We start from the raw sequence: 27,288 nt of genomic DNA, 5'->3' as shown, positions 1-27,288 counted from the left end.
ACAAATTTCACTGCAATACAGCTCGGTGCAAATACCCTTTTCCTTTCCTTGTGCTCATTTCCTGGGGCCGGGGTTGCTGGGTGGGCGCGGGAACAGCTCAGGTCTCCGGAGAGCACCCAGCAAAATTCCCTCTTGCGACAAACCAACGACACAGGCAAGTGTGGGTTTCTCCGCAGCTCTGCACACACCGGGTTTTAGCACTTTTGCTGTTTGTCCCTGGTGTGATGGGGCGTGGCGGGCAGCTTTTCAGGTTTTCGTTTTTTTTTTTTTGAGACAGAGTCTCAGTCTTTTTGCCTGGGCTAGAGTGCCGTGGCGTCAGCCTAGCTCACAGCAACCTCAAACTCCTGGGCTCAAGCGATCCTCCTGCCTCAGCCTCCCAAGTATCTGGGACTACAGGCATGCGCCACCATGCCCGGCTAATTTTTTCTATATATTTTTAGTTGTCCAGCCAATTTCTTCCTATTTTTAGTAGAGACGGGGTCTCACTCTTGCTCAGGCTGGTCTCGAACTCCTGAGCTCAAACGATCCTCCCGCCTCGGCCTCCCAGAGTGCTAGGATTACAGGCGTGAGCCACCGCGCCCGGCCAGGTTTTCGTTATTTTTAAGACACCAGGAAGGCGGAGCGTGAGAGCCCCTCACACGCACTGCCGTGTTTTTGACTCCATGTTTGGAAGTCACGGTTGTCGAGACTTTGCAAGTGGTGACTCCCGAGTATTAAAAGTAACAACGCACCCAAGGAGTTGGAAACGGGCGCGTCCACAGCGGCGTCTCTCGCGACAGCCGTATCGTGACTGGCATTTGCCGTGGACAGGAGGGAGGCACCGACGCGCCACGACACGGCCGAACCCCGAAAACACGGCCCGTGAGAGCAGCTGGGCGCCAAGACCACACGCGGCGCGCCTCCACTCACACGAAACGTCCAGAACAGCAAACCACGGGCAGAACGCAGGACGGCGGCGCCGGGGGTGGGGCACACTGACGAGGGGTGAGGGCTCCCTGTCGGGGCGATAAATTCCGGAAGCAGCCGGTGGTGACGGCTGCACCACGCCGAGGCTGTGCTGATGCCACCAAACCACGTACTGGTTTTTTGAGACAGGGTCTCGCTGTCGCCCAGGCTGGAGTGCAGAGGCGTCATCACAGCTCACTGCAGCCTCCAACTCCTGGCCTCAAGCCGTCCTCCCACCTCAGCCTCCCGGGCTGCTGGGAGGACAGGCCTGAGCTGCCCGCCTCGCCGGGCCCCACCTGCCCCGCCACACACGGCCTCACCTCCTCGTCCACCTGGTCCTGCCGCGTCTGCCGTCTCTGCGGGGCCTCGTGCCTCCTCGGGGAGGGCAGTCTCCTCAGCAACAGAGGTCGGGGTGAGGTGGGGGCTGCCTTCCCCAAAGCCCACCTTTCTGAAGCTCCTACCGTGTGCTGGGGGTGTAGATGCCACGGCCCCGCCGTGGGGAGGTCACGTTGGCCGGGTGTACGGCGTGCTGGCCGGGCAGGACCAGGCGTGTCCTGTGGCCGGAGCGAGGGGCAGTGGGGCTGCAGGGGCAGGACAAGCAGGGCCCACACGAGAACAGGGGTGGGTGCCCTGGTGGGGGTCTCTGGGGAAGCTGAGGGGGCGGGGCTGAGGGCCCAGGCCCAGGATGAGGCCACATCCCACGGACACTGGCGCCCTCTGCTGGCTGTGCTGTGCATTGCCCCGAACCGAGGGCTCCCCCGGCCCAAGGACGGGGACATCCTGTGTGCCCTGCCTGGGACACCAAGCTCTTCCGGCCCACATGGCCTCAGCCTGGGAGCCTGGCCCTGGGTGACCTTGGGACAGCCTGCAGGAAAGGAGCTCCCCCCACCTCCCACCCACTGTGGGGCAGATTGGGGCGTCTGACTCTGGACACCCACCAGAGGCCAACCTCACCTCCCCACCGAAGAGCGGCTCACCTGGGGGAGGCCCTGGAGGGTGCAGGTGGGGGCCTGGCCACGGGACCACGTGGAGCTGGGGCCACGGGGAAAGGCAGAGGACCCCCGTAGGGCTGCAGATGGCGGGGACACTGTTGCCGTCAGCACCGCCAACACCCACCTCCGGTCGCCCGGGCCCTCAGCCCCAGAGGAGCCCCAGGTGGGCAGAGCCGCCTCTCTCCTGCTCTCAGCTGAGCCCAGAGCCTGGCGCGGGAGGAGGGGAGAGCACAGACCCAGGAAGCAAAGGCCGGACAAACCACACCGAGGGGGGAGGGCCCTGGGGGACAGGACACAGAGGCCCGGGACTGGCGGCCCAGGACCCTCCGGGAGAAAGGAACCGCTACTGCTTGGGCTGTGGCGGGGCCAGGCAGGGGGTCTGAGCCCGCCTGGCCCTTTAAGAGACGTCTGCCCTCCGGAACACCCCCTCCCCTGCCACTGGGGAGGGGGGAATCCCCGTTGCCCAGCAACCAGAAGCCCTTGGGTGTACAGTGTCACCAGGGCGACCAGGAGCCGCGTCCTGCCCTGGGGACAGAGCGGCTGGTGCTGCCCCACTGACCGCACCCGACCGACAGTGCCCTGCCACCCCTGCTCCCCGCCGCCCCGGCCAGGCAGCCGGCGCCATGGCGCAGACAGACGTGCTGGTGACCAAGCAGCCGGCGCCGCAGTCGGTGCCGCCCTGCGAGCTGCCCTGCAAGGTGTACGAGGTGGCCCGCAACACGGGCGCCCACACGTCCGCGGGCCTGGCCACCGCCGGCTTCCGCACGGCCAAGTATCTGGAGGACGAGTGGTTCCAGGCCTGCTACGCCCGCTACCACCAGGCCTTCGCGGACCGCGACCAGTCGGAGCGGCGGCGGCACGAGAGCCGGCAGCTGGCGGCGGGGACGGAGGCGCTGGCGCAGCGCACGCAGCAGGACTCCACGCGGAAGGTGGGCGCGCGGCTGCAGGACACGCACTGCTGGAAGTCGGAGCTGCAGCGCGAGGCGGACGGGCTGGCCGCCGACACCGGCCTGCTGCTGGCCGAGAAGCGGCGGCTGGAGCGCGCCCTGGACGCCACCGCCGTGCCCTTCGCCATTGCCACCGACAGCCTGCAGTGCCGCGAGCGCCGCCAGCACCCCGACCTCGTGCGCGACCGCGTGGAGACGGAGCTGCTGAAGGTGTGCGGGCCGCGTGGCGCGGGGTGGAGGGGCCCCGGCGGGCGGTGGAACCCGGGCACCGCGTGGCCGTGTGCGGGCACACACCGCCCACACGCCCCCTGCACGCGGGACCCTGGGTCTTAGACGCCAGTTCCTGTAGTCAGAGCGGTGGGTCGGCCCCCACTGGGCCGTGACTCTCAAGCAACTGTCTCTCTCTCTTGGGACCCCCTGCAGCCCACTTGAGCCCAGGCAAATTCAGCCTGACCCTGAGGTCCCTGGGGCTGAGCCACAGGGCACCCCCAGGACGCCCCTGGTGGGGACGGCTGCTCCCACGGTGGACGTCCAGGCACGGGCCAGCGCCGCAGTGCGGACGGGCGGGAGGTGCTGGCCCCGTTCATCCCACAAGGAGCCCTGGCCTCAAAGATTCCCCCCAGGTCCTGTCTCTCCTCCAAATGTCCCCTGTCCCCTCTGAAGCCAGCATGACTTGTCTTGGGGCAGCCTGTGAGGGTCAGGGAGGTGCCAGGCCGGGCTGCTGGTGCTGGTTCCGCAGAGGGCCTGGGCCTCGCCACTGCTGCAGGACTGGGGGCGGCGGGTCCAAGGCCTCAGGGCTTCCCCGTGCCATGCCCCCAGGCCCAGGCTGGAACCCGGGTCCCTCCCTCCCGCTCCTGCCCCTGCCCAGCCCTCACCCGGCCTGCCTGGTGGTGAGAACACTGGCACCGGCCAGGAACGGGCCAAACCCCAGGACAGAGGCGCACTGGGCGGGCACCCCAACGACCCAGATGCAGCCCCAGGTCGAGGCGAGGTCCCGGTTGCAGGGGAGAGGGCTGTTCCCACACGGAGCGGGTGGGCATCCAGGCAGCTTGGGTTCCGGGTGTGGGGACGGCCTCTGCGAGCCTGGAGCCCCGAGGGGCAGCCGGGTGGGCATCTGGTCCCCGGGGCTGGGGGTCCTCGGACGGGCCCTGGCGGTGAGGACCCCAGAGCCCAGGTGTGTGGGAACTGTCTCTGGGTGACCCCGCCGCCCGGAGACATCCCGGAAGATAACACCCCACTTACAACACACCGAAAAGAATGTTCGAAAGCCCAGAATGAGCCCAGAGAGATGCCAGGCTCGGGCCCCACCCTCCAGGAAAGCGGCTGAGCGGGGCGGGCCCGGCAGGACCTCGGTGGGCTCCAGAGCTCAGGGGCCTCCTCCCCCAGGAGGCAGAGCTCATCCGGAACATTCAGGAGCTGCTGAAGAGAACCATCGCGCAGGCCGTCAACCAGATCCGGTGGGTCCAGCTGACCGCGCCCCTCGGGCTGGGGCGAGATGCGGAGGCCCTGGGGGCTCGGGGCGGGCGGGGGCCCAGCCTGGGGACCTGAGCGCCAAGCGGCCCAGATCCGCCCCAGCGCCGGGGTTGCCGGGGCCTCCCCGACGCCGCCAGCCAGCGGACGCGACCCACGCGGGGGTGGGGGGCCGTGCGCTGAGCCGCCCGCCGCCCCCAGGCTGAACCGGGAGCACAAGGAGACCTGCGAGCTGGACTGGTCGGACAAGGTGGAGGCCTACGGCATCGACGAGCGCTGCGCGCGCTACAGCAGCCAGAGCACCGACGTGCAGCTCCACCCGCACTCGGCCGCGCACGCTGAGAGGTGGGCCTGGCGGCGCCGCAGCCCACGCGACCCATCGCCACGCAGCAAATGGGGCCGACGCCTGCGGGGCGGGGACCAGGAGGGCGCTGGAGGGTGTGGGGGCGCGGGGACGGGGGCGGCGGGGACGTAGGGTGAGTCAGGGTTCTGGGAAGGTCAGGGCTTGGGGGGATGGGATGGAAGGGCGTGGGGGCGGCGGGGCGTCTGGCTGGGGTGCACGGGGAGCCCCCCGGACCGGCCACACGCTCCGCCCTCAGCACCTCCACGCCAGAGACCTGGGCCAAGTTCACCCAGGACAACCTGTGCGGCGCCCAGCGTGAGCGCCGGGCCTCGGCCAACCTGCGCGTGCTCATCGACTGCGTCCTGCGGGACACGGCGGAGGACCTGCGGCTGCAGTGCGACACTGTCAACCTGGCACTCACGCGCCGCTGCGAGGAGCTGGAGGACGCGCGCCACAAGCTGCAGCACCACCTGCACGAGGTGGGCCCGCCGGGCTCCGCAGCCCCTCTCTGCCCCGCGCAGCCCGAGGGAGCCCGGAGCAGTGTCCACACGTCCAGGTGCTCACTGAGCATGTGCAGAACTGGCGGATTTGGGGGGTGGTCCGTGGGCATTGCCACCAGGTGACGCACAGGAGAGGCTGTCAGGTGCAGGGAGGACGGAGGCAGGAGGCAGTTTGGGGGGCTGGACCACCTAGCGGGGTGACCCCACCAGGCCCGGCCGTGCTGGCAGGGCTCTGACTCCAGCCCGGACTTTGCTGCCCCGAGTCCCGTGAGCGCTCGGCCAGGGCCGGGGGCCTGACTCACCGGAACCCTCTGAGGGCGGCGGGGAAGGCTGCAGTGGCCGCACGTGGTGTCCCTTCCTCGAGCCTCCCCCAGAGCCACCAGACAGGCTGCCCTGCTGGCCACAGCCTGGAATGGGGGAGCAGCAGGGGGCCAGCCGGGCCCTGCCCCTGTGCGGGGGACCCCGACCCCGCCGCGGCCCACGGGCTCTGTGTGGCCTGCAGACGCTGCGGGAGATAGCGGGCCAGGAGCGCAACGTGGCGGCGCTGAAGCAGGCCATCAAGCACAAGGAGGCGCCCCTGCGCGTGGCACACACCCGGCTGTACCAGCGCTCACAGCGGCCCAACGTGGAGCTGTGCCGAGACACCGCCCAGTTCAGGTGCCCGGGCCACCGCCTCGTGGCTGTCCCGACTGCCACGTCACCATCGACGCCCCGCCCGCCTGCCCCCTGCCTCCCTCTGCCCCCGCAGTTCGGGCTGCGGTCGTAGCGCCACTCCTCTGGCGGTTTCCCTCTGGGACCCAGGGGTGCTTTCAGGGGGTCTTGGCCGGACCCCTGCCCAGGGTTCCCAGCTGTTCTCGTCCCCCCACCTGCAGGCTGATGAGCGAGGTGGAGGAGCTCAACATGTCCCTCGCGGCACTGAAGGAGAAGCTTCTGGAAGCCGAGCAGTCGCTGCGCAACCTGGAAGACACGCGCATGAGCCTGGAGAAGGACATCGCGGTCAAGACCAACAGCCTCTTCATCGACCGCCAGAAGTGCATGGCGCACCGCGCCCGCTACCCCACCGTCCTCAGGCTGGCCGGCTACCAGTGACCTGGCCACGTGTCACCCCCACCCCGAATAAAGAGCACGTTGGCTTTCCTCCCCGTGGCCGGGGTGGGGTCCTGGTGCCGTCTGCCCGGGCAGGCATCTCCGTCCCGTGCAGCCCGGCTTCGCCCTGAGCCTGGGAAACCAGGGTTGCGCCTCGGGGGGCGTGTCCAGAGCCGCCTGTCAGCCCCCACTAGTGCCGGCTCCGTCCCTTCACCCCACTGTGTCGGGCCTTGGGACACCTCACAGGACTGCGGCGTCACTCCACCCCACCCTGCAAGGCCGTGGCATACTTGCATACCTCTTGGGACGGGGCGCTCACTCTGCCTGAAGCTCTTCCCATTGCTGAGCACACCTGCGCGGGGCCCCTCCAGGCTGAGCCCCACCCAGACAGCACCCCCTTCCGCAGCAGCCCCCTCCCCACGGACACCTGGCCCTGAGCCGGGCAGCTTGTCTGGGCTGGGGGTCAGCGAGGCGGAAAATTGCTGCTGGGGGTGCTGGGAGGAGAGGAGCAGGTGCCTTTCCCAGGGGCTCGCTCAGATCTCTACTGCCCCCTCGGGAAGCCACTGCTGGGGAGGAAACGCCAGTCCCAGTCCCTGCCTTTGGGCCGTGGGAGGGGCCGATGTGCCTGAGAGAGGAGCCTTGCTGCCTGGTGGGGAGATCTGGCTGCCTGTGAGCAGGCAGGGCAGGGAGGGCTTCCCGGAGGCGGGGGCCTGGCCTCCACAGCACAGGACAAGGCATAGGAGCTGGGTCGGGGGAGGAGTCCGGGCCTCGAGAGCCAGACGGCTTCTCATCTTGTCTCCGTTCACCGTGGCCGAGCCCGCAGGTCCCAGATCCTCTAAGCCTGGTGCCCACTGAGGCAGCCCCCTCCCTGGCCCTGGGCCCTGTGGGAGGAAGAGGCACCTGTGGCCAGGTGTAGGACCCAGGCAGCCCCTCCCTGCTTCCTGGGGGGAGGCCGCAGCTGCCCCACGACCGACGGGGACCCCCTGAGAGACGGGCCTTGCCCCATTTTGCAGACGGCCGAGGCTCCTGAAAGCCTGTCCTGGTGTCTGCAGTGAGGGAGGGGCCCAGGGTGGAGAGGCCCCTCCGTACAGGGCCGTCCCCAGCCCCGAGGCCAGGCAAGGCGGAGTCTGACCCGCTGTGGGTTGAATCCGCAGCTTCCTCTGCGGTGCAGAGCGTTTCGGAGGAAGCGCCACTTCCGGTCACCGCGGGAGCCACGCCACTTGTCACAGCCGCTGGTCACCACAGTGACGGCCAGCCCTGCTCTTGGTCTCTGGTGCACCACTGAAATGCACCCTGGGCATTGTCACCATGACGCCTGTCCACGGGAGTGAGCTGGAGCAGAGGCAGCAGGACACGCGGCTGCCAGCTCGCCCTGGGGGCTTCGGGCCGTACACGCGGTGCCACGCGGCTCTGCACGGCCTGTCCAGGACCCGCCGCGGCAGCACGGCAGAGCCGGCTCCCTGCTGTCCCCGCCCGGCACAGGGCAGACGCTGGGGCAGAGTCTGGGGAACCTGCGCTGGGCAGGTGGCTGGGTGGGGGCCTCGCTCCTGCCACCTCAGACGCCACGGCCGGGAGGAGTCAGGTGTAGGGGGGTGGAGGCCGCAGAGCCCCCGCCGTCTGTGCGAGGGAGGGGTGCGAAGGCTCTGTCCTGTGTCCAGGGCTCTGGGCAGAGCCACAGCCCTCATGCCAGCCTCAGGGGGGCTGTGCGCTGGCGGGGGGCGGGGCTGAGCCCCCCTGTGCCCTCCCCGCCCCCGTGGCGAGCTGCAGCGCTCCCTGTCCGCTCCCTGGAGGCGGCTCCTCATGGGAGTCTCAGAGAAGACAGGCTGGGGCTTGGGAGGCGAAGACTCCCGCTTTGCTGGGTGGTCCACGCTCACGCCCTGTCGCCCCCTGGCAGAGCCCGGCTGCTGCTGACCCCACCTGGGCTGGTGGGGGCCCAGTGCAGGGCACCGGGGCCAGCGCGGCTCATCGTCTCCGGTTGGCAACAGGTGGGGGGCGCCACGCCAGGCGTCCTCCTGAGCGGATGGCACGTTCTCACTCCTTTGGGCCTCACGACAGCCGAGAGGGTCTTACCTGCATTTCACAGCTGCAGAGAGTGGGGCCCTGTGCCCACCGCGCTCCCACCCCAGGCAGCTCGGAGAGCCCGTCCGTCTGTGGTCTCAGGCAGGGCCCCGTGGCTGGCTCCCGTCAGCAGGGCTGGGCGGTGCTGGGCTGACCCCGGTGGGAGCCCCGACGCCCCTGCCCCGCCCGGATCCCTGACACCGGCCGGCTGCGGCTGGGCCTCGGGGGGCAGCTCCTCCTACTGAACCCCTTCTTGACCCCGGATGGTCCAACCCCTGCCGAGGCCACCTGGATGCAGGCAGCTGAGGACCCAGCCCCTGCCCAGAAGCCCCTCGGGGGGTCCCCGTAGCCTGAGCCCCCCTGCTGCAGGGTCTGGGCGGCTTGTCCAGGAAGCCCCTCCCCCACTGGGGTCGCAGGCAGAGGGAGGGGGATGACTCAGGCCCCCGGTGGGAGGAGGGCTGGTGCCACACAGGGCTGTCCTGGGGACACGAGACCAAACCGAGGCATCGCCTGGGGAAGGAGGGTCCGTGGGCCCTGTGCTGTCAGCGACCCCACCAGGGTCGGGGGGGAGGACCGGTCCGTCCAGCGGGGAGGCACGCGGCGAGCAGTGCAGGGCCGGGAGGCCGCCGCCCCCGCCGCAGCGCACGCGGCTCCCCAGGCCTCTGAGCCCCGAGTGGCCGCCTGTGTCCTGTGGACGTCATCGGCTGAGCCTGGCACAGGCTGCCCCGGCACGCTGGGTCCCACGTGGCCGCTCAGGGGTCGGCGCCCATGCACCCCTCCCCCACACTGGGGCCATCGCAGGGCTGAGGCGCACGGGGCCGCCTGCCGCGCCTGGCTGTCTGGACACCAGCAATGAGATCCTGACACTCCCTGGGGCCACCTGTCTCCTGCACACGCCGCAGGCGGTGGTGAGGGCACGGCGGCCCCACTGGTGCGTCTCGTCAGCGCCAGGTGGCAGCACAGGCCCCCTGGCCCCGGCGTGCAAGGCGCGAGGGGTGCCACCCCCCAGCGCCGCTGCAGGATGTCCACTGAGGGCCCTGGGGCCAAAGGCTGGGCTGAGCTCCCCGTCGCCAGGGTGATGCCGGCGGCCCTGTCTGAGCCAGGGCTATTTCTGTCCCCGAGACGAGACGCGCTATCCTGCCGCTGACGCACCCTCTGCTCTCGCGGACCGCTGACCGCTCTGCCCAGAGCCCGGCCCAGGGCGCCCGCACCCGCAGGTGCGACGTGGACACCTGCCCTGCCAGACGCTCCCAGGCAGGGTCCAGAGGGACCGAGGCCCCTTCCTCCCCCACCCTGTCCTAGGGAGGCCCCGTGCCCCCCAGGGAACACTCCTCTGTTTTGGGGGCAGCTCTGCCGGCATCAGGGGGTCCTGAGGGGGAGGCGAAGGAGAGGGACTCGGACCTGAGCCTCGGCCGGAGCCTGCGGGTCCCACGGCTGTTCATCAGTCTCCGCCCACCACAGAGGACCCTCCGGGCCACTTCTGAGCTGCCGCTGGGGCCACAATGGGGCAGCCACAGAGGAGCCCCCACCTGGCCCCGGTGCCCTGGTCCCGGCCGTGCAGGGCTGACTCGGGTGGCGGCAGGGCCTGGTCCCCAACCTGTGCCACCACAGTCAAGGCGGGGTGAGGACAGCTGTGCCTGGCGCTGCTCGGGCGTGAGCTGTCACCTCCCGGGGCCAGCAGCTGGGGGCGCCCAGAACTGCTCCAGCCGTCTGGGCCCTGCGGTAGCCTCACCACCCCCAGGAAGCCCCACGGGCAGGGTCCGCCTTGGTGTCCTTCCCTCCTCACTGGCCCTGGCGCGGAGGCCCTGCCCCGCCTACAGCCTGCCTGCTGGCACCACCAAGTTCTCTGCCACGTCCAGCGGCTCCCTCAGCAGGCGGCCTGCGGGACAGCCGTGTCCCTCTCCAGAAGCTCCAGGTTAGAGCAGGGACCACACTGGGGCCCTGTGGACTTGACCTCAGGCCACAGAGGAAGCAGCCCCCCTCGCCGCGTCCTGGGAGGCCCATGGGTCGCTCCTGCTGGGGCGCCACCCTCGTCCACTGAGAGGCTGGGCCGGTGGCGAGGCCTCCCTGGGGAGTCGCAGGGGCGAGGGCCCCATCACTGGGTCCAGCCTGGCTCCCTGGCCGGAGTGTGAGGGATCTGTGCGTCACCGGGGGGCGGTGGCCAAGCTGGCCCGACATGGCACGGTGGCCTCTGGCTGGGCACCCCCACCAGGCCCAGCGCAGCCAAAGCTCCGGCCTCCCGGCTGCCCCTCGCATCGCCACACCCAGGGCGGGCGGCAGGCTGGGCTTCTGCCATAAAGAGGGCCGCACACCCCACACCAGCTCCCAGCCCAGCAGCCGAGATGACGGCCCCAGAACACGCACGGGCACGGGAGGCTGGCGGGGGGACCCGGAGCCCCCAGCCAGGCTGCGCGGCCGACGGAGCGGCCCGGTGGGCACCCTGCCCTGAGCTGGCCCTCGGCCTGTTGGTCTTGGACGGGCGAGAGGAAGCCGCAGGCGCCTGGCCGGCATGAAAGGCTCTTTGACGGCCGCAGGGGCAGCAGTGGCGCAGGAGGCGACCAGGCAGCAGCAGCGGCGGTGGCACTCGCGGCCTGGGATGGTAAGGGGGTGCAGAGCCGGGGTGGGGTCTTCACAGCACCGGGCGGGTGGGCTGGGGCCCCGCTGGGCCCTGGAGGAGGCGGAGCCAGCCCAACCGCCTACCACATGGAGCTGCATGGGGCCCAGTGGCCGCGATACCTGGGACCTCAGAGCTCCGGGCCTCCCCAGGGACACTCCCACTCCTGTCGTGCCCTCCACAGGAAGAGTCCAGGAGGGTCGTGTGGGGTCCAGTGGGATGGGGGGGCAAGTCAGGGTCTGCTGGGCTCTGGGGGCTCAGGCAGAGAAGGAGTCTCAACTGCCAGAGAAGTTCAGCCCGCCTCGGGGGGCCTCAGGCGCACTGTGCAAGAGGAAGGAACCTGCCTTGGGCTGCAATCCCTGAGGGCTTCCTGAAGGAGGAGCCTGGTCTCTGTCCAGCAGAGCCGGTGCAGGGAAGGTCAAGGACCCCAACCCCACCCGCTTGCCTTGCGGAAGACTAGCCCTGGCCGAGGCCTCCTGTCTGGCTCGGGGCCCAGATGCAGCCTGTGGGGACCAGGACAAGCAGGGCCCACTTGCAGGGGGAAACCGAAGCCCAGGCTGGCCTGGGGCAGCTGCTGGCTGAGCTGGGAGGGAAGCCCATCTAGTTCTGGTGGACCCAGGCTAGCCTCGCTCCCCCACCGCTCCTGGTGTGAGGGGCGGCAGGGTGGGCTGTGCTGGGATGGGAGGAGGCCCAGGCTGGCGGGAGCTAAGAACCATCTCCCCACTTTGGGGCCTCACGGGTGGCCGCCCAAGTCCCTGCGGCTCTGCCCCGGGAGTTCAGGATGAGGCCGCTTATCCAGTGGGGCAGGGCCTGAGCCCCAGGGAGGCCGCCTGCCCCTGAGTTTGGACGGCTCCCCCTCTGCCTGCCAGGTGTGGGGTCCCCAGCTTTGGGGAACAGGACCTCCGGCTCAGGGGCTCAGGGTGCCTGCGGCAGCGCAGGGCGGAGGCCCCCGCCCCCAGCAGGGCTCCTAGGTTGCCCGCCCACCGTCTCCCGCAGCCGAGGGCACGGCCGGGGCTGCCGTGGGGCCGGGCTCCAGCAGGGCGTCTCCTCCTCAGGCCCCGACCGAGATGGCAGCTTCCACCCTGATGCTCCTGGCGCTGGTGCTGCCCACAGTGGCCTGGCCCGGCCTGGGGTTGCCCAGAAGGCCCTGCGTGCACTGCTGCCGCCCGGCCTGGCCCCCGGCCGCCGCCTCCAGCCCATACACCCGCGTGAGCGCCGGGGACCCGGGGCGGGGGCTGCCCCGAGTGCGGCCCACCATAGACATCTCTATCCTCAAAGGTGAGTGTTGGAGACTCTGTCTGCACCACCCCCCAGGGACTGACGCCGCTCCCCACTGAGGAGAGCAGGGACCTGGGGCCCGGAGGAGGGGCTGGGAGGCAGGGACAGTGAGCGCCAGTCCCCACACTGCTCGGGGGACCCCGAGCCGCCCCCTGCAGCAGGAAGAAGCCCAGCCTGGGGAGGGGCTGTGGACCACAGGGGGTGCTGAGGCCCTCGGGGAAGGGGGCAGGGTCCCTGAGGTCCCCAAAGCGGCAGGCCCCTTGGGAAGGGAGAGGTCCTGTTGGTCTGAGACCCTCAACAAAGGCTGTGCTGTCCCGTGGGCTGGACAGCAGGCCGTGCTTAGGTTAGACCTGGATAAGAACTTCCCAGCCCTCCCATCTGTCAGAGTCCAGCTGAGACCCCTCCTCCCACATGGAGGAGCAGAGAGGAAACACGGCCGGGGTGACCCTCGGGCCCCAGCCCTTGGCCTGGCGGACAGGGCCTGGAAGGGAGGGGAGCCCGCCAGACCTGGCCCTGACCAGGCCCCCCTTGTGCCCCTGCAGGTGAGAAGGGTGAGGCAGGGGTCAGAGGTCGCTCTGGCAGGAGTGGGAAGGAGGGTCCGCCGGGCTTCCGGGGCCCGCAGGGCCGCAAAGGCCAGAAGGGGCAGGTGGGGCCGCCGGGCGCCCCGTGCCAGCGCGCCTACGCCGCCTTCTCGGTGGGCCGGCGCGAGGGGCTGCGCAGCGGCGAGGACCTGCAGGCGGTGCCCTTCGACACGGAGCTGGTGAACCTGGACGGCGCCTTCGACCTGGCCTCGGGCCGCTTCCGCTGCGCGGTGCCCGGTGTCTACTTCCTGAGCCTCAACGTGCACACCTGGAACTACGAAGAGACCTATCTGCACGTCATGCTTAACCGGCGGCCCACGGCCGTGCTGTACGCGCAGCCCGGCGACCGCAGCGTCATGCAGGCGCAGAGTCTGCTGCTGCCGCTGGCCGCCGGCGACACCGTCTGGGTGCGCATGTTCCAGCGCGACCGCGACAACGCCATCTACGGCGAGCGCGGGGACCTGTACGTCACCTTCAGCGGCCACCTGGTCAAGCCGGCCGCAGAGCTCTAGCCGGCGTCCTGGGGCCCGTGCCGCGCCCCGCCCCCCCCCGCGACGGCTCTCTCCCCGAGCCCCCCAGCCTGACCACAGCGTCACGGGGGAGAGCGAGGGCCGCTGTGCTGAGCGCCGACTGCGTGCAGCGGTCGAGCGATGGGGGAGCAAGCCTCACGCACAGCCTGCCCTCGCGGGTTGGACACGGAAGGGACCACACGGAGCCACGCGGGGAGAGGCCTGTGGCGCTGGGCGTGGGGCTGGGGGTGGCGGGGTGGGCAGGGCACCGCTGCACGGGGCGGTCGGGGCCAGTTGCTCACCTGTGTCCACCGCGGCTCATAAAGGCTGTGTCAGCACCGCTGCCCTGGGGACGTTTGCCCGACATCGCGAGGCGCCTGCTGGGCCGGCAAAGGACCCAGATTCTAGCGGGAGACCGGCACAAATTCCAGGGGCGTCAGAGGCTGCGGGTGCACACGACGGCCAGGGAGGGGGTCCCGGCCTGCAGGGGGCTGTCCTTGGCGGGAGATGCCCAACCGAGCACCGGGGGCTGATTTTCTGGGGCTCAGGGGGTCCCTGGTCTGTCGGAAGGGCTGGAGGAAGATGAGACCTCGACGTGCCCAGAACCCAGCGAGCCCCAGACACCCAGAGTGGCCTCTTGTACCCCGACATGCTGCAGTGGGCCACGAGGCCAGGCCACACTGCGGGAGCAGGGAGGGCCCCGTGTGGGAGGGGCGAGTGAGCCGTGCCCATCCTCCCAGGAAGGAGGACGCAGACAGATGTGGGTCACGCTCAGGTCTCGGAAGCCTCCCCCGCCCTCCCTGCCCACCCTCGGCCCTGGAGGGTCTCCGAGGGGATAGCTCCTTGCTCTGACACCAGGGCTCAGCCCGCCAGGGTGGTCAGCTGGTGCGGGAGGGGGCAGGGGGCGGGGGCGGCTCATCCATCTCAAGGCGACCCTCCCATCCGTGTCCACACGGGGTGGGGGGCAGCAGGGGGCACTGTGCCCTCCCCTGCCCCTGGGGACCCTAGCCGTGGGGTGGACACCGGCACCCTTCGGGACCCTGAGCCAGGCCAGGGTGACGGGCAGGGCTGGACGGGCAGAGGGGCCTGGGCAGGGCAGGGCTGAGGACTGTCAGGGTGCAGCCGGGCCCCTGCCAGTCACGACTCCGAGTGGACGCTGGGTGTCCTGCCGGCCGCCCCCACCTAGCAAACACTCCCGCCGTGGGGACAGAGGGGCTGCACCCTCAACAAGTGGGAAACTGAGGCCCAGCCCAGGTCTGGAGAAAACCCGCACGGGTGTCCTGGGAGCTGACCCCACAGGCAGGGCTGGGGGCCCGGTGTACCCCTGACAGAGCAGGGCAGTTGGGGGGTCAGTGGGACCCCCACTTGCTGTCCACGCAGGGCCCATCTGCAGGGGAGGGCTTCTCTCCCGCCACCCACCCCTCACCTGACCCCCCCAGGGGCCACATCCCCAGGCGGCACCTCCAAGCCTTTCCTTGCGTGTCAGGGGTGGAGGTGTCACTCAAGCACAGGGGGGCCAGGGGTGTCCTGGGCTGGTGACGCCCCGGCCCTGCTGGGGTCAGGACCCAGGAAAGCGACAGCCCGGTGGGGGAGGGGGGGAATCCCAGGCTGGGCCCTGCCTGTCCTCGGGGCCACCCCACCTGGACACTGAGGTGGGCGGAGCCTCAGGCTGCACTTTGGCCCCTGGGATGGCCAGACACGTCCAGGGTGCCCGGCAACTGGCAGGCAGGACAACGGGGCCTGGGCAGGGAGGGTCCCGCTGTGGAGAGGAAAGGGCCCAGCAGGGAGGTGGAGGGTCCGAGGCAGCTCCCTCTGCCCTGCGCCCTCGTCCCCCTCCCACCCCCACCAGGACCCCCCAGTGCTGAGGCCAGGCGGCCGAGGGGCCGGTCCCAGCTGTGCGTCCCTGGGCAGGGGCCTGACTGTTGAGGGTCCAGGGCGCCTGGTCACTGTTCCCGGCGGGGCCCCTAGGTGGGGGAAGTGGTCACGCGGCCTCCTCCCAGGTGTGGACACTGAGGCCCCTGCAGCCAGAGCCGGGCTCCTGCCACGGTGCAGCCCTCTCCTGTGTCTCTCTGGCCTGCCCCGTGGCCTCGGCGTCCCCATGCCACAGCGGGGCGCAGAGGGCTCCGTCAGGGCCCACAGAGCGGTGGCAACAGCGTCCTGGGAGTGCGGGGCCACGTGAGCGCCGCGGCCGGGCAGAGCCAGGTCTGGGCGTCTGGCCCCGGAGGCCTGGACACGGCGGCCACTCTGCCTTCTGCCGGCCTCGAGGCCAGCTGTCCCCAAGGCTGGAAGGGGGCCAAGCATCCCTGGACAGCTGCTCCCGGCCACTGACCCAGGAGGGCAGGACCACACACCCACCGGGGGTCCTGTGTCGGGGAGGGTCCCACGAAGGGTCCCACGAAGGGTCCCGTTTTGGCCAAGTGTGGCGGGTGCTCCAAGGGGCAGAGGCGGTGGGGCGGGGGTCCCAGCTGCCCGCACGGAGGGTCGCAGTCCTGAGGGACAGTCAGGCAGGGCAGGGGGAGGACGTGCACGCTCACAGCTATAGCAGGGAGCCCCGAGTCCCAGACATCAGCCCCTCCCTGGCCCTGGCCCTGCGGGTCTTCGGCCTCCGCGATTGCAGAGCCAGTGCTGCCACAGGGTGTGGGCTGCTCGCAGGAGAGAGGCCGGCAGGACGTTGTCCCCCACTCCAGGGAGCCCAGGTCATGCAACCACCAGGCTGGGGGGCGGCGGCTGGGCCCACTCAAGGCCCAGACAGGACCAGGCAGGGCTGGAGCCGGGCCGTGCGTTTGAGGGACAGGCTAGGAACAGACGCCGCCACAGTCGTGGGTGTCGGCACGCGCTCGCGTCAGCGCACCCTGCGTGGGCAGGACGGGCAAAGGCCCCAGAGAGCCGGGCTGGGCGGCGCCTGTGGAGCCTCGGTGCATCCTGGGGGCGCGCGGGGGCCCTGCAGGCAGGTTGGGATGAGGCGGTGCCTGCGTCCTGCCGACCCTCCGGGTTTGCTTCTCTCAAAAACCGACTGAGAACTGGAGGAGGAGGGAGGAGACGAGGTCAGGATTCTCTGCAGGGCGATCAAGGCCGAGCACAGGCGGGTGTCAAGGGCGCTCCTGCGAACAGGCCAGAGACGCGGCCTCACCGCTGCCCGCCAGTCGGAGGACAGAGGGGGGCGCGCACAGCCGTGGGGACCTGGGCGGACCTGGCCCGCGCACACCCTGCAGGGAGGAAACCGCACTGGCCTGTCGTGTTGGTGACGTCTTGCTGGGGCGCGGTTCATCTTCCTTCGGTTCATCAGCGCAGCGAAATTCCAATAAAACCCAATTTTTAATACTTACGTGGATTCACATAACGCAAAGTCCGCCTGTTAGAGGGGACGTGGCGTGGCGTTCACCACGTCCACGGTGCTGTCTGGTCCCGGCGCGTTCCCGTCCCCCAGGAAGTCGGTCCCCAGCGCCACGCTGCCCGCCCCGGCCTGGCGGCCTCTGCTCCTCCCTCTCTGTGACCCGCCTGCGCCGGGCGCCTCCCACTGAGCACCGTTTCCGAGGCTCGTCCGTGTCGCAGCTCCGCGGCCCCCACCTCCAGGTGGAAAAACTGTCTCCCGCGAAACTCGGGGAGGGGGCTGGGGTGGGGGCCGCACGGCCGAGGTGAGCGGCAGTCGAGCGAGCAAAGCTTCGCCGTGGTCACGGCCGCTGCCCGTCGCTGGCAGGGCCACCTGAGCTCCCCCACGCCCCGTCCGTGGAGAATGGCCCGCAAAACCGGTCCCTGGGGCCAAAGAGGTTGGGGACCGCGGCAGCGTGTGACAGAGCGTCCTCCCTCTTTAAGGCTGAGAACCGTTCCGTGGCACGGACAGACCACATTTGTTCATCCGTCCCTCTGTCCACGGACACTGGCTAAGGCTCTTGTGAACATCTGTGTAAAAATTCCATTTAAATGTCGTAAGAATCGTGTTGAAGGGAACCCGGAAGAGCGAACAGGCGAGAGGATTGTAGGCAGCCTTGACCCGGCTTAGCCCTGGTGGAGACGGTCTCAGCGGCCGCTCAAATGGAGCACGAGCGCAGTGAGCGCGTGGCCGCCACGCAGAGAGAGACGGAAGCTGTCACCCCGGAGGACGAGGGCGCGGGGAGAGCAGGCGGCCGCGAGGAGGGGGCTCTTTCCACGTCACATTCACGCCACGTGCCAAGACCAAGTTCCGCTGAGTGAAGAGCTCTCGGCACAGACACCATTAACGATACGCAGGATGGCCACGCGTGCGCGGAGCGGCGCTATTCACAGTAGCCAAAAATAGACGCTATGGCCTGAACACGTCCCCCAAAATTCACATGTTGAGACCTCGTGGCCAACATGACGGTCTAAGACGTGGCTGCTTGGTCGCAGCGGCACAAACGACGGAGAAGCACACGCGGCCTGTGCGCACGGCGGACAGGACTCAGCGCCAGGGAGGAAGGAGGTTCCGGCACACGCCACGGCTCGGCGAACCTGAGGGCCCTGTGCAGGTGAAGTCAGTTGTCACGCAAGGACACACCGGATGATTCCGCTCACACATGGTCCCTGGAGTCGCCACAGTCACGGGGACAAGCAGAGAGTTGGGCGGGGTCCGGGAGGCGGGACAGTTTCTGTCTGTGCTTCGAGCGGCATTCAGGGCACGGGGCCGGCGGCACGACAGCGGGACGGACTTCCTGCCCTGAACTGGGCACAAACACGGTTAAGGTGGTAAAATTTTGTTATATACGTTTCACCAAAATATTAAAAATATGTGGGGACGTTTAGCTCATCTCTGGATGACGAAAAACCTCTCAATTAAGCAAAAAGTGGAAGAATCTTCCAAGTAGATTAATGACGCACCTGACTTCACGAAACGGAACCTGCTGCTCTGCGCCGGTCCTGGGCCCGAAACCCGAGCCCAGAAGGCGCCTGCCCCAGATGCGGTAGTAGGTGGGCTTCCTGCCCGTCGGCGACCTGCGCGGTGCGCGGGGAACACTCGCGAGGAAACGGGGATTGGGAAGACACAGGAAGGAATGAAACTCATCTTGGTGGCCACGGACCCGCGAGGGCGCCCCTTCCTCGCCACCGGGGCTGTCGGTGTCTAGATGCTCTCGTGCGGCCCCAGGCATCTCCCAGCGCATGGCCACTGCCGTGATCTGTGCCCCTCAGGGGACACGGCAGCCGCACCGTGCAGAGCCAGGTGGCCAGGGAAGCAGCGGGACCCCCCCCCTCCTCACGCTCCCACGGCACCAGCAGCCGCGGAACCCCCCTTCCTCCAGAACCGCTCAGCGTGCCCCCCGGGGCAGAGCTGGAGCGAGAGGACGTGGCCAGCGTCCCTTCCTGGAGCTCCAAGCCCCGTGGAGGGAGGTGGCGCCAGGCGGGACCTGGGCCCCCGTGTGGGGCGGGGTCTGGGCTTCGATGGCACAGGGCGGCTCTTGGGCATCCCCCCACCCTCTGGCCACCCCCTCGGGCTTTATGACCAGGAGACAGGGACCGCGGAGCGGCCATGTCTCCTGTTAGCCCCCCCACCTCTCCGGTCACTGACCGCCATGGACCACACTGGCCGCTTCCGCTGTGTCCAGACAGTGGAGCCCAGCAGGGTGCAGGGGGGAGGGAGGGAGGAGAGAGGTGGCTGGAGGCCTCTGTTCTACCAGGCGGCTCCTCAGCCTCTCTGTCCCCCCCACCGTCCCCCGAGGGTGGCAAAGCCCCCAAGGCTGCCAGCCCAGCGCACAGCGCAGTGTCCTGCAGCAAACCCCCCTCGGACCCTGGACCTGAGCCGCCTGCTTCCGTGGCAGGGGCGGGGAGTGGGGGCTGCAGCGGGGAGAGGGCGGGTGAGACGGTGGATAGGTCCGTGTCTGGGCGAAGTGGAGGGTGGCTGTGGCTGGCGTGGGCCGGACAGAGGGAGGACCCGGGAGGTCGGTGCCACGCGACAGCTTGCAGGGACCCTGGGCTCGGCCACCCACAGGAGCTGCAGGGGTCGGGCCAACCTGCCCCTGAGACCCAAACCTCCAGGCCGTGGCCCCTCCCTGCCCCCCGGCCTCATGTTTGGGGTCCCGGCAGGACACCCTGGGGCTGGCGGCTTCTGCCCGACCCTGCCTCCCCCACCCGCCAGCTCCTCCTGCCCCCACCCCAGACCCCCCGCTGCTCCTGCTGGTGGGGGTGGGCTGGGAGGGCCTGTCAGCCCCCCCAGACGGCTCAGCCTGCGCCCCTCGCTGTGGGGAGGATGACAGCGGCCCTGCCCTCCCCCCACACTTGTCCTTGCCCCTAGAACCGGATTTCCTGCGCGAAGTCACTCTGGGAGCCCCAGAGCCCGTGGCCAATAAAACCCATCCATGCAGACAGAGCAGCCGCCACCGCCCGAGGATGTTTGCTCTGTGCCCCTCGCAGCCCAGGGCGCTCGGGAGGCAGCTCTGTGGCCCCCGCAGGTGTCCTGGCCACCCACAGGCCCGCGCTGTCCCCGGGTGGTGGCCGAGGACTGTCAGCAGGGCGGCGGACCCACCAGGGCCCCACCTCCTCCTGGGACACTCGCTTGAGCCCCTGCCAGCCCTTTAACAAGGCGCCCTTGGAGCATTTGGGTCCTTGTCCCTCCCCTGTGGCTCCAGGGACTGTCCCCCCCAGCCAAGCCTGGTGCCCGGGGTCCAGAGGATGCCCAGAGCCTTCCAGAACACCCCCTAGCCTATCGGACCCGGGGCGCGTCCTTCCACGCACTCCAAGCAGGAACCCGCCTGGTGCCGCTGCCTCCTTCCCCAGGCCTTGCCAGGGACGCCAGTTCTGCCCCTGAGAACCTCCAGAGCCCAGCACGGGGCCAGGCCACTGTGTCCCGGCTCCTGGACGACTCTCAGACTCTGCTCTGTCCCCGCGTGAGCCACAGTGAGTGCAGCTACGTCCTTCCTCAGCCCGGCAGCCTGGGATAAAGCACCCCTCAGGCAGGGCCTGGGGGGCTACCTGCTCCTCTCTCCTGCCCCCACCCCAAGGCAAAGAACACGCGTGGCTGTGTGCCTTTGCCTCTGAGCCTTCACATACGCCGTTCCCTCTGCCTCGAATGCTCTTCCAGGTCAACTATGGATGGCCACGACCGACCCCCGTGCTGGTGCACACAGTAGGTGCACGCCATCGTTTGCCAGACGACACACGTGCCCTGCTTGAGCGGTCGGCCGGGCAAGGCTGTGGGCAGTAGGACAGTGACCCAAGCCCAGCTGCTGGGGACACCATTGGCGCTTACTGTCCCTACTGTGCCAGCCTGGCAGGAGTCGTGGGGACTCCCGAAGAGCGGGCCACTGCGGTTTGGCGTGGGCAGAGGGTGTGCGCCCGGCACAGTTAAGGCCGAGGTGGCTGGGGCGCCCCCAGGATCAGGGCTCGAGGGCACTGTCACCTCTGGCGGGCAGAAGGCTGGCAGCCGTCCTCCCCACACGGCACGCTCGGCTGCCTGGCCCCAGGAGACCAGGACCTCAGATCAATGGGGAGATTGATCCGGGCAGATTTCCCGGCCATCTGCTCCCGCCCCAGTCATCCCAGCAGACGCGCTTTGCGCCCTGGTCCATGGCAGCCGGATGGCGGGGGCCGCGTTGGCTCCTCCATGGCCCGGGGCCCCCGCCCTGGGATGCTGGACCCGGGTGGGTGGCTTTTGTCACTGGTTCCTGGCGACGCAGATGCGAAGCCCTGTGGGCTCCCCGTGGAGAAGCTGCCCCACCCCGCGCACGACGGTCCCGTCGCTGAGCCCTGTCTTCTCTTCACCCCGTTTACAAATCGCACCTGTCCGGTCCGTCGTCTGGGCCGGCTCCCACTTCCCGCGAGGTGTCTGGCCACCCCATCCCCCGCCCCGCAGCCTCTCGCCGCGCTGGGGCCCGGAGGCGCCCGGCCTGCAGGGACAGTGTTTGCTTTGAGACAGAATCAAACATTTATTCCCTAATTTATCCGGGAGAGCGGCTGTCAGACGCGTGCGTCCTCGTTACTCGGAAAGCGTCCCAGGCTCGGCCTGTCTGGAGCCGTTCGCCCGCCCCGCCTGCCCCGCACGGCTCAGCTGCCCCCTGCGCCTCCCGGGAGGGAGGACGCGCCCTGCTCTGGCGGACACGCCGCAGGTCCGCAGGCGCCTGGCACTTGCTCACGCCCACGCGGCCGCTGCCTCCCCAGCACAGTGCTTGCTGGCGGGGCCGGGCCAGGAGAAAAGAGGAGACAGTCCTGGTGGCCGTGGGCGGACAGCACGAGACACCACTGTGGTCCCCTGGTCTCCACCAGCCTCCAGTGGGAGCCCCGCCCCACGCCCCGGCACTGGGCCCCACGGGACAAAACCGACCCAGCGGGTACGTGCCGGAGGGCCAGCCGCCCACCCCAGCCCGGTCCCCCTCTCCTCTGCGCCGGGCACCCTCCACAGCTGCCACGCGGACCCCGGGCTGGGCCTGCACCCCCACCCTGCTGGGCGGCTCCCCTCTGTGATAGCAGCTGGACGCACGAAGCGTCCAGAGGGGGCTGCAGGCAGGGGCTGGAGCCCCCAGGACAGGTGTGACCCTGGCTGACCAAGAGCCCAGCACGGCTCTGGCCCTCCCCGCCGCGTCCCCCGAGGCCAGGCCACAGCGCAGAGGCGCCGGGGAGCAGAGGCCACGGCAAAGGCTTTTGGGGGCCTTTAATTTCACGGAGTGGCGCTTGGACACTGACCAGGGGACGCGGGGCTGACACACGAGGGGCACACGTAGCTGGGGGGGCCCAGCGGGCCGGGGGGCGGGCAGGTGGCCGGCTCCCACCGAGGGTCAGGAAGACGCTCTTGCCCAGCGGAAGGAACTTCAGGCAAAGCCGCCGCCCCGGCTGGGGAGGCTGACGGGCGGGACGCAGCGGCGAGGCCCTGAGTGCCGCCCAGGGCAGGCTGGCGGGAGCAGGTGGTCGCTGTGGGACGCTGGCCGTGCCGTGTCCCCCCTTGGCCCGGCAGCCCCGTCCTCAGTGCCGGCACCGGGCCTCGGCGCGTCCCACGCCCGGGGGGCGACCGGGCTCACAGCCTGCTGGTCTGCATGAGCCCGTTGGCCTCTGGGCTGCGCAGGGGCGGCGTGGCCTCCCGCGGCTGCCCACTCTTGTCCGGCCGCGGCTCCGTGGCGTCCGCGTCCCCGGCGCCGTAGCCCTTGCGGAGGCACAGGACCTTCCGGAAGCTCTGGCGGAAGTTGTCCGAGAGGAAGCCGTAGAGGACGGGGTTGGCGCAGCTGTTGGCGTAGGACAGGACGACCGCGAAGAAATACAGGCCGGCGGAGGCGGGCTCCTCGGGCAGGGCCACCGCCAGGTTGACCAGGTTGACCGCGAAGAAGGGCAGCCAGCAGCCCGCGAACACCGCCACCACCACCACCACCATGCGCGTGGTCTTGCGCTCCGACCGCCGCCGCCGCCGGCAGCCGGCGCGCAGCCCCGCGGCCCTCACCTTCAGCACGATCAGCAGGTAGCAGAGGCAGATGACCAGCAGCGGCCCGAAGAAGCCCAGCACGGACGTGTAGATGACGAAGGCGGCGCCCCACAGCCCCACCGGCTCCGGCCAGCTGAGGTTGCAGGTGCCCCAGCCCTCCTGGACGTCCGCGAACACCGGCAGCGGCAGCGCCATGAGCAGCGAGAAGGCCCAGACGGCGGCGCTGGCCAGCTTGGCCACGCGGGGGCGGCGCCAGCGCGCGGAGCGCAGCGGGTGCACCACGGCCAGGTAGCGGTCCACGCTCATGACGGTCAGGCAGAAGACGCTGGTGAACTGGTTGACGCCGTCCAGCGTCATGACCAGGCGGCACAGGAAGGGGCCGAAGGGCCAGAAGGAGGCGGCGTTCTGCGTGGCCAGGAAAGGCAGCCCCAGCAGCAGCAGCACGTCGGCCACCGCCAGGTTGAGGATGTAGATGTTGGTGACGGTCTTCATCTTGGCGTGGCGCAGCACCACGTAGATGACCAGCGAGTTGCCGCCCAGCCCCACGGCGCACACCAGCAGGTACAGCACCGGCACCAGCACCGCCCGGGCCCCCGCCGGGGGCGCCCGCCCCGCCAGGGTCCCGTTGTCGCCGCCTCCCGGGGCGGCCGCGGGGGAGGCGTTCCAGCCGGGCGCGGGGGCCGGGAACAGGGGCTCCATGGTGGCGGCCCGAGGGCGCGTCCGTCTCTGCAAGAGAAGGGTGGACGCAGGGCCGTGAGTCCGGACGTCCAGGCACCCCGCCCGGGCCGCCCCGCCCGCCGGATTACGGGGTAAACACGATTAGTCGTGTTCGACCCGCCCGGGGAATCGCATTAAGCAAATTGTTTGGAAAACAAGCCTGGAGAGGAAGGAGCAGCGGGGCAGGTGGCCGGGAGCCGAGACGGCAGGGATGTCGATGCCGCCCCGGCACGGCGCCCGCTCAGCCACGCGCCCTCCGCACCTCCCTGGAACCCTCGCAGCCCTGCTGATCCGGGTGGGAGGTGCAGCTTTCCTGGGTGACCCCAAAGCTGACCCCGCCAGGGTGTCGGGTCTGCCGTAGGCTGCAGAGGCTCTGCCGGGGCCCCCGGCTCTGGGACATGCTGCCCCCACCACCTGGCTCAGCCCCCAGAGTCTGGCCATGAAGCTGCACCGACCGCGGCCGACCAGCCTGCCCCCGGGACAGGTGCCGCTGGGCTAAGACGACCTGGGAAACGGCTGCACGGGACGTTGTCATTGCTGCTTCGAGGGACGCACGCCAGGTCTGGCACTGCAGGTTGTCGGCCCCCACGGCCTCTTGCCTGGCCAGGGGGTGTCCGTCACCCCCACGGCAGCGGCAAACATCCCACAAGCCCCAGGCAGAGGACACAGCGAGAGCAGGGCAGACGCGGCCCCTCGTAAACATGCAGACACACGGAGCACACGGAACCTCCCGCATGAGCCTGGGGGACACGGCCCAGCGGGCGCAGAGGTGGACACTGCCAGGCCGGGACAGCGGCGGCATGACGCCAGGGCCACTGAGCAGGTGCCGCCCCGAACCCTGGGTCTGCTCAGCTGACCTACAGTGACCCCAAGTCGCCTCAGAACAGGGGTCACCCCCCAACAGCCGCCAGAGAAGGACCAGCCCTGGACTAGGGGCTCCAAGGGCCGGGCAGGGGCAGCTGAAACCCGGCAGGCGAGGAGAGGACAGCCGGGGTGGGGGAGCCCTGGACACACGCCCCCAACGACAAAGCGAAGACCCTCTGCTCCCTGGGAGCCAACACACCAAACTCCCGCGCTCCCACGCCCGTCATGCTGGCCAATGCGATTTAGAAACCAACCCAGTAAGGGTGGCCGGTGGATTCATTCCGGTGAAATAAAAATGATACGACTTAGAAATAAAAGCATTATGACATAGATAAAAATATCATGAAATCTATTTGGCTTCTAAGAAGTAAAATCAACGGGTGTCTATTTTTAAAAATTACAAATCTTGAAAGTAAAAGTACACACACACACAAAAACGAAATAAAAATTACAAATGTTGGATGTGAAAAATACATTTAGACAAAAAAAAAAAAAAGCCAAACACAAAGGGAGTCGGACCAACTCCAGCGTGGATGGAGTTGGAGAGAGAATCGGAGATGTGGAGGGGCGCCAAGGCTGGGAGGGAGCGGGGACGGGGGTTCGCAGAGAGAGGGCGTCTGGGCTCCACCAGGGCTGACGAGGGTCCCTCCGGACAGTATTAAAGTCAGGCTCTGACGCATGGGGACTGCTGCATCTGGCGACCCTGCCCGGGAGACCCTGTGGCGGGAGTGCTCCTGTGTTGGGGAAGAGGGGAGCCCAGTGACCCCAGCCTCCAGCCAGCGTCTGCGCCCAGCCGGCCTCTCCCGCGAGACTCAGACGGAGACCACCTGGACGCTCACTCCTGGGGGCAGCAAGTGAGGCTGCTGATCTCTGTTCCTCGGGGCCAGGCACAGTTTTTACAACAGATCAAACACGTAGCTTTTAAAGCTCCCACGGAGATGACTTCTAGGTGGGCCCTGATCTGCAGACAGCAGGGGGCTGGGGGGCGTCCGGGTGGACAGGACCCCGGCGGCTGCAGAGGCCTGTGAGCTGCACCCCACCCTGGCAGGGCTTTGGCCCCCTCCCCACCCCGCAACCTGAGGGGCCGGGCCCTGAGGTGGGGCCCCCGGGGAGGGGAGCGTGTCACGTGTGTGACTAGGAAGACCACCGCTTGCGGAATTACTTCCCAGAGACAGGCGCACGGTAACGCTCTATTTTCGTTCTTTGCTGCTCTGAAGTCTAACGCAGGAGTTGGCGTCTTGGGGCACAGGGGAGCCGCTCTGGGGGAGCCCTCAGAGCAGCTGTGGGCTGCGAGCTCCCCAGGACGTCGAGGTAGCTGACGGTGGCTTCTCAGGGACTGTGAAGAGACCCTGTGCCCCAGCCTGGACCACAGAGCGAGACCCTATCTCTGAAGCAAAACCAGCTGCACCCACGGAGCCTGTCCCATCCCGGGAGCCCAGGCCTGTGCTGGGGCCAGGCCTGAGCCGGAAGGGCCCCCACCCCCCGTGGGCGAGTCGCCACCTCAGGGCCCGGCCCCTCAGGTCGGGGGGGAGTGGGCCAACACCCCGCCAGGGTGGTCCTGTCCACCTGGATGCCGCCCCCCAGACCCCAGGGGTCTCCAGACCACTGCTGTCCTAGAGTCAGTCTCCGCAGGAGCTCTCCTTTCTTTTAAAAACAGGGGGCTCTGTGCCTGGCCCTGGGAAGAGAGATGGACAGGCTCACCTGCTGCCCCTCCCCCAGGGAAACTGCCCCAAGGCCCTTTCCTCTGAGGGTGGGGGAGTTCAGCGGAGCCGGGAGCCCCCACCAGGGAGGACCTGCGTGGCCAGCTTCTAGCCTGACACGGCCCGGGAAGGGGGCGGCAAGCCCCAGCCCCACCCCCACACCGGCCGAAGTGGCGGCTTCTCCCAGCCTGGCTGCCGGGGCTGCTCTGAACTGCAGCCGCTTAACCAAGGACGACGCTGAAAGGAGCTCGGTCCGCGAGAAGCTGCCGAGGTGCCTGCACACGGGGGTGCTCGGTGATCACTGCCCCGACAGCTCAGCATCAGGAAAGGCACCTGGGCTTCTCAGAGAAGGGGGTGCTGAGGCTTCCCAGGGGGGCCTGGGGACAGGGGCGGGGCCTCGGTGCCTGCGGCCTCCAGGTCCAGGGGTGGGTTGTCCAGCCTGCCCTCGCCGCCCCCCAGGTTGGCCTCACAGGGGGTACCGGGCCAGCGGCTTCTGCAGCGGGCAGCTTGGACAGGCTGGAGACCCTGTGGGGGGGCGGGGGCAGCATCTCACACTCGGGGGCCCACACCTCTCTTGGGGGGCTGCAGACCCACGGGGCGAAGGTGGGGCATGTCCTGGCCGAGACGACAGGCCCCCACGCCCCAGCCCCAGTCCAGGCCTCCCCCACCAGGGGGCCCGGCTCTGGGTGTTCGGCCAGTGACAGCCCCCGCTCCCAGCCCGCCCCCCAAATACTCTCTGTCCTTAAGGCAGTTGCCGGCCAGGGGCAGCGTCCCTTCCCGTGAGGGGCCACCATGGTGGTGTAGCTGTCCCGGAGCAGCAGAGGGAGGCTGGGGCGGGCACAACCCCCCAGGGGCCTCGGCCAGGTCTGCAGAGGTGCCCAAGGCCCCTCCCCCCCGAACTCCCTGGGACAGTGCCCATCGCCTTGCTGGAAATCAGTGCTGGGTGGCTGTCATCTGTGCTGCGACCACCTTCGCCCAGGACTCCCCCACTCCGCGCACCCCACGCTGCTGGCTCCCCCAGAAACCCCTTCTGCTCAGAAGGCTCTGGGCAGGGGCGGGACTGTCTCAAACTGCGGGCGGCGCGGCTCCTGCCCTCGCCCGCCCAGGCCCCAGGCCGGCGGGCAGATATCTAGGTGGAGAAGCCCCAGGGGCCCGCACCCCGGGACGTTCCAGGGGGGCGTTCCTGATTCTGCGGAGAGGTGGATACGCCAAGTGCCAGGCTGGGACGGGGGGCTGCGTCCCATCTGGCAGGGGAGAGCCTGCCCAGCGTGGGTGCACCCCAGGCCCAGGGTCTGCGGGTGCCGCCCCAGGGCCCCGGGCGCTGGTCTTTGC

General features: G+C 69.2%; 3 protein-coding genes across 3 annotated transcripts; 2 read left to right on the top strand and 1 right to left on the bottom strand.

Annotated features, from left to right (window-relative positions):
- Positions 1–2,560: 2,560 nt before the first annotated feature.
- Positions 2,561–6,334, top strand: LOC105813034 (tektin-4-like). Its single transcript, XM_012647613.1, has 6 exons — positions 2,561–3,094; positions 4,271–4,341; positions 4,556–4,699; positions 4,954–5,176; positions 5,700–5,854; positions 6,070–6,334. Exons 1-6 carry the CDS (start codon positions 2,561–2,563, stop codon positions 6,284–6,286), a joined length of 1,344 nt encoding a protein of 447 aa, XP_012503067.1. The 3' UTR covers positions 6,287–6,334.
- A 5,688-nt stretch (positions 6,335–12,022) lies between these two features.
- C1QTNF8 (C1q and tumor necrosis factor related protein 8) lies at positions 12,023–13,326 on the top strand. Its single transcript, XM_012647624.1, has 2 exons — positions 12,023–12,233; positions 12,776–13,326. Exons 1-2 carry the CDS (start codon positions 12,023–12,025, stop codon positions 13,324–13,326), a joined length of 762 nt encoding a protein of 253 aa, XP_012503078.1.
- An 8,949-nt stretch (positions 13,327–22,275) lies between these two features.
- On the bottom strand, positions 22,276–23,430 carry SSTR5 (somatostatin receptor 5). Its single transcript, XM_012647616.1, has one exon. It carries the CDS (start codon positions 23,372–23,374, stop codon positions 22,277–22,279), a length of 1,098 nt encoding a protein of 365 aa, XP_012503070.1. The 5' UTR covers positions 23,375–23,430; the 3' UTR covers position 22,276.
- Between the last annotated feature and the right edge of the window lie 3,858 nt (positions 23,431–27,288).

Source organism: Propithecus coquereli, unplaced genomic scaffold (assembly GCF_000956105.1).
Source record: "Propithecus coquereli isolate 6110/MARCELLA unplaced genomic scaffold, Pcoq_1.0 Scaffold27, whole genome shotgun sequence".
In the NCBI taxonomy this organism is placed as follows: domain Eukaryota; kingdom Metazoa; phylum Chordata; class Mammalia; order Primates; family Indriidae; genus Propithecus; species Propithecus coquereli.
Note: the sequence above shows the minus strand (reverse complement) of the source record. Positions and strands in the feature narration are given on the sequence as shown.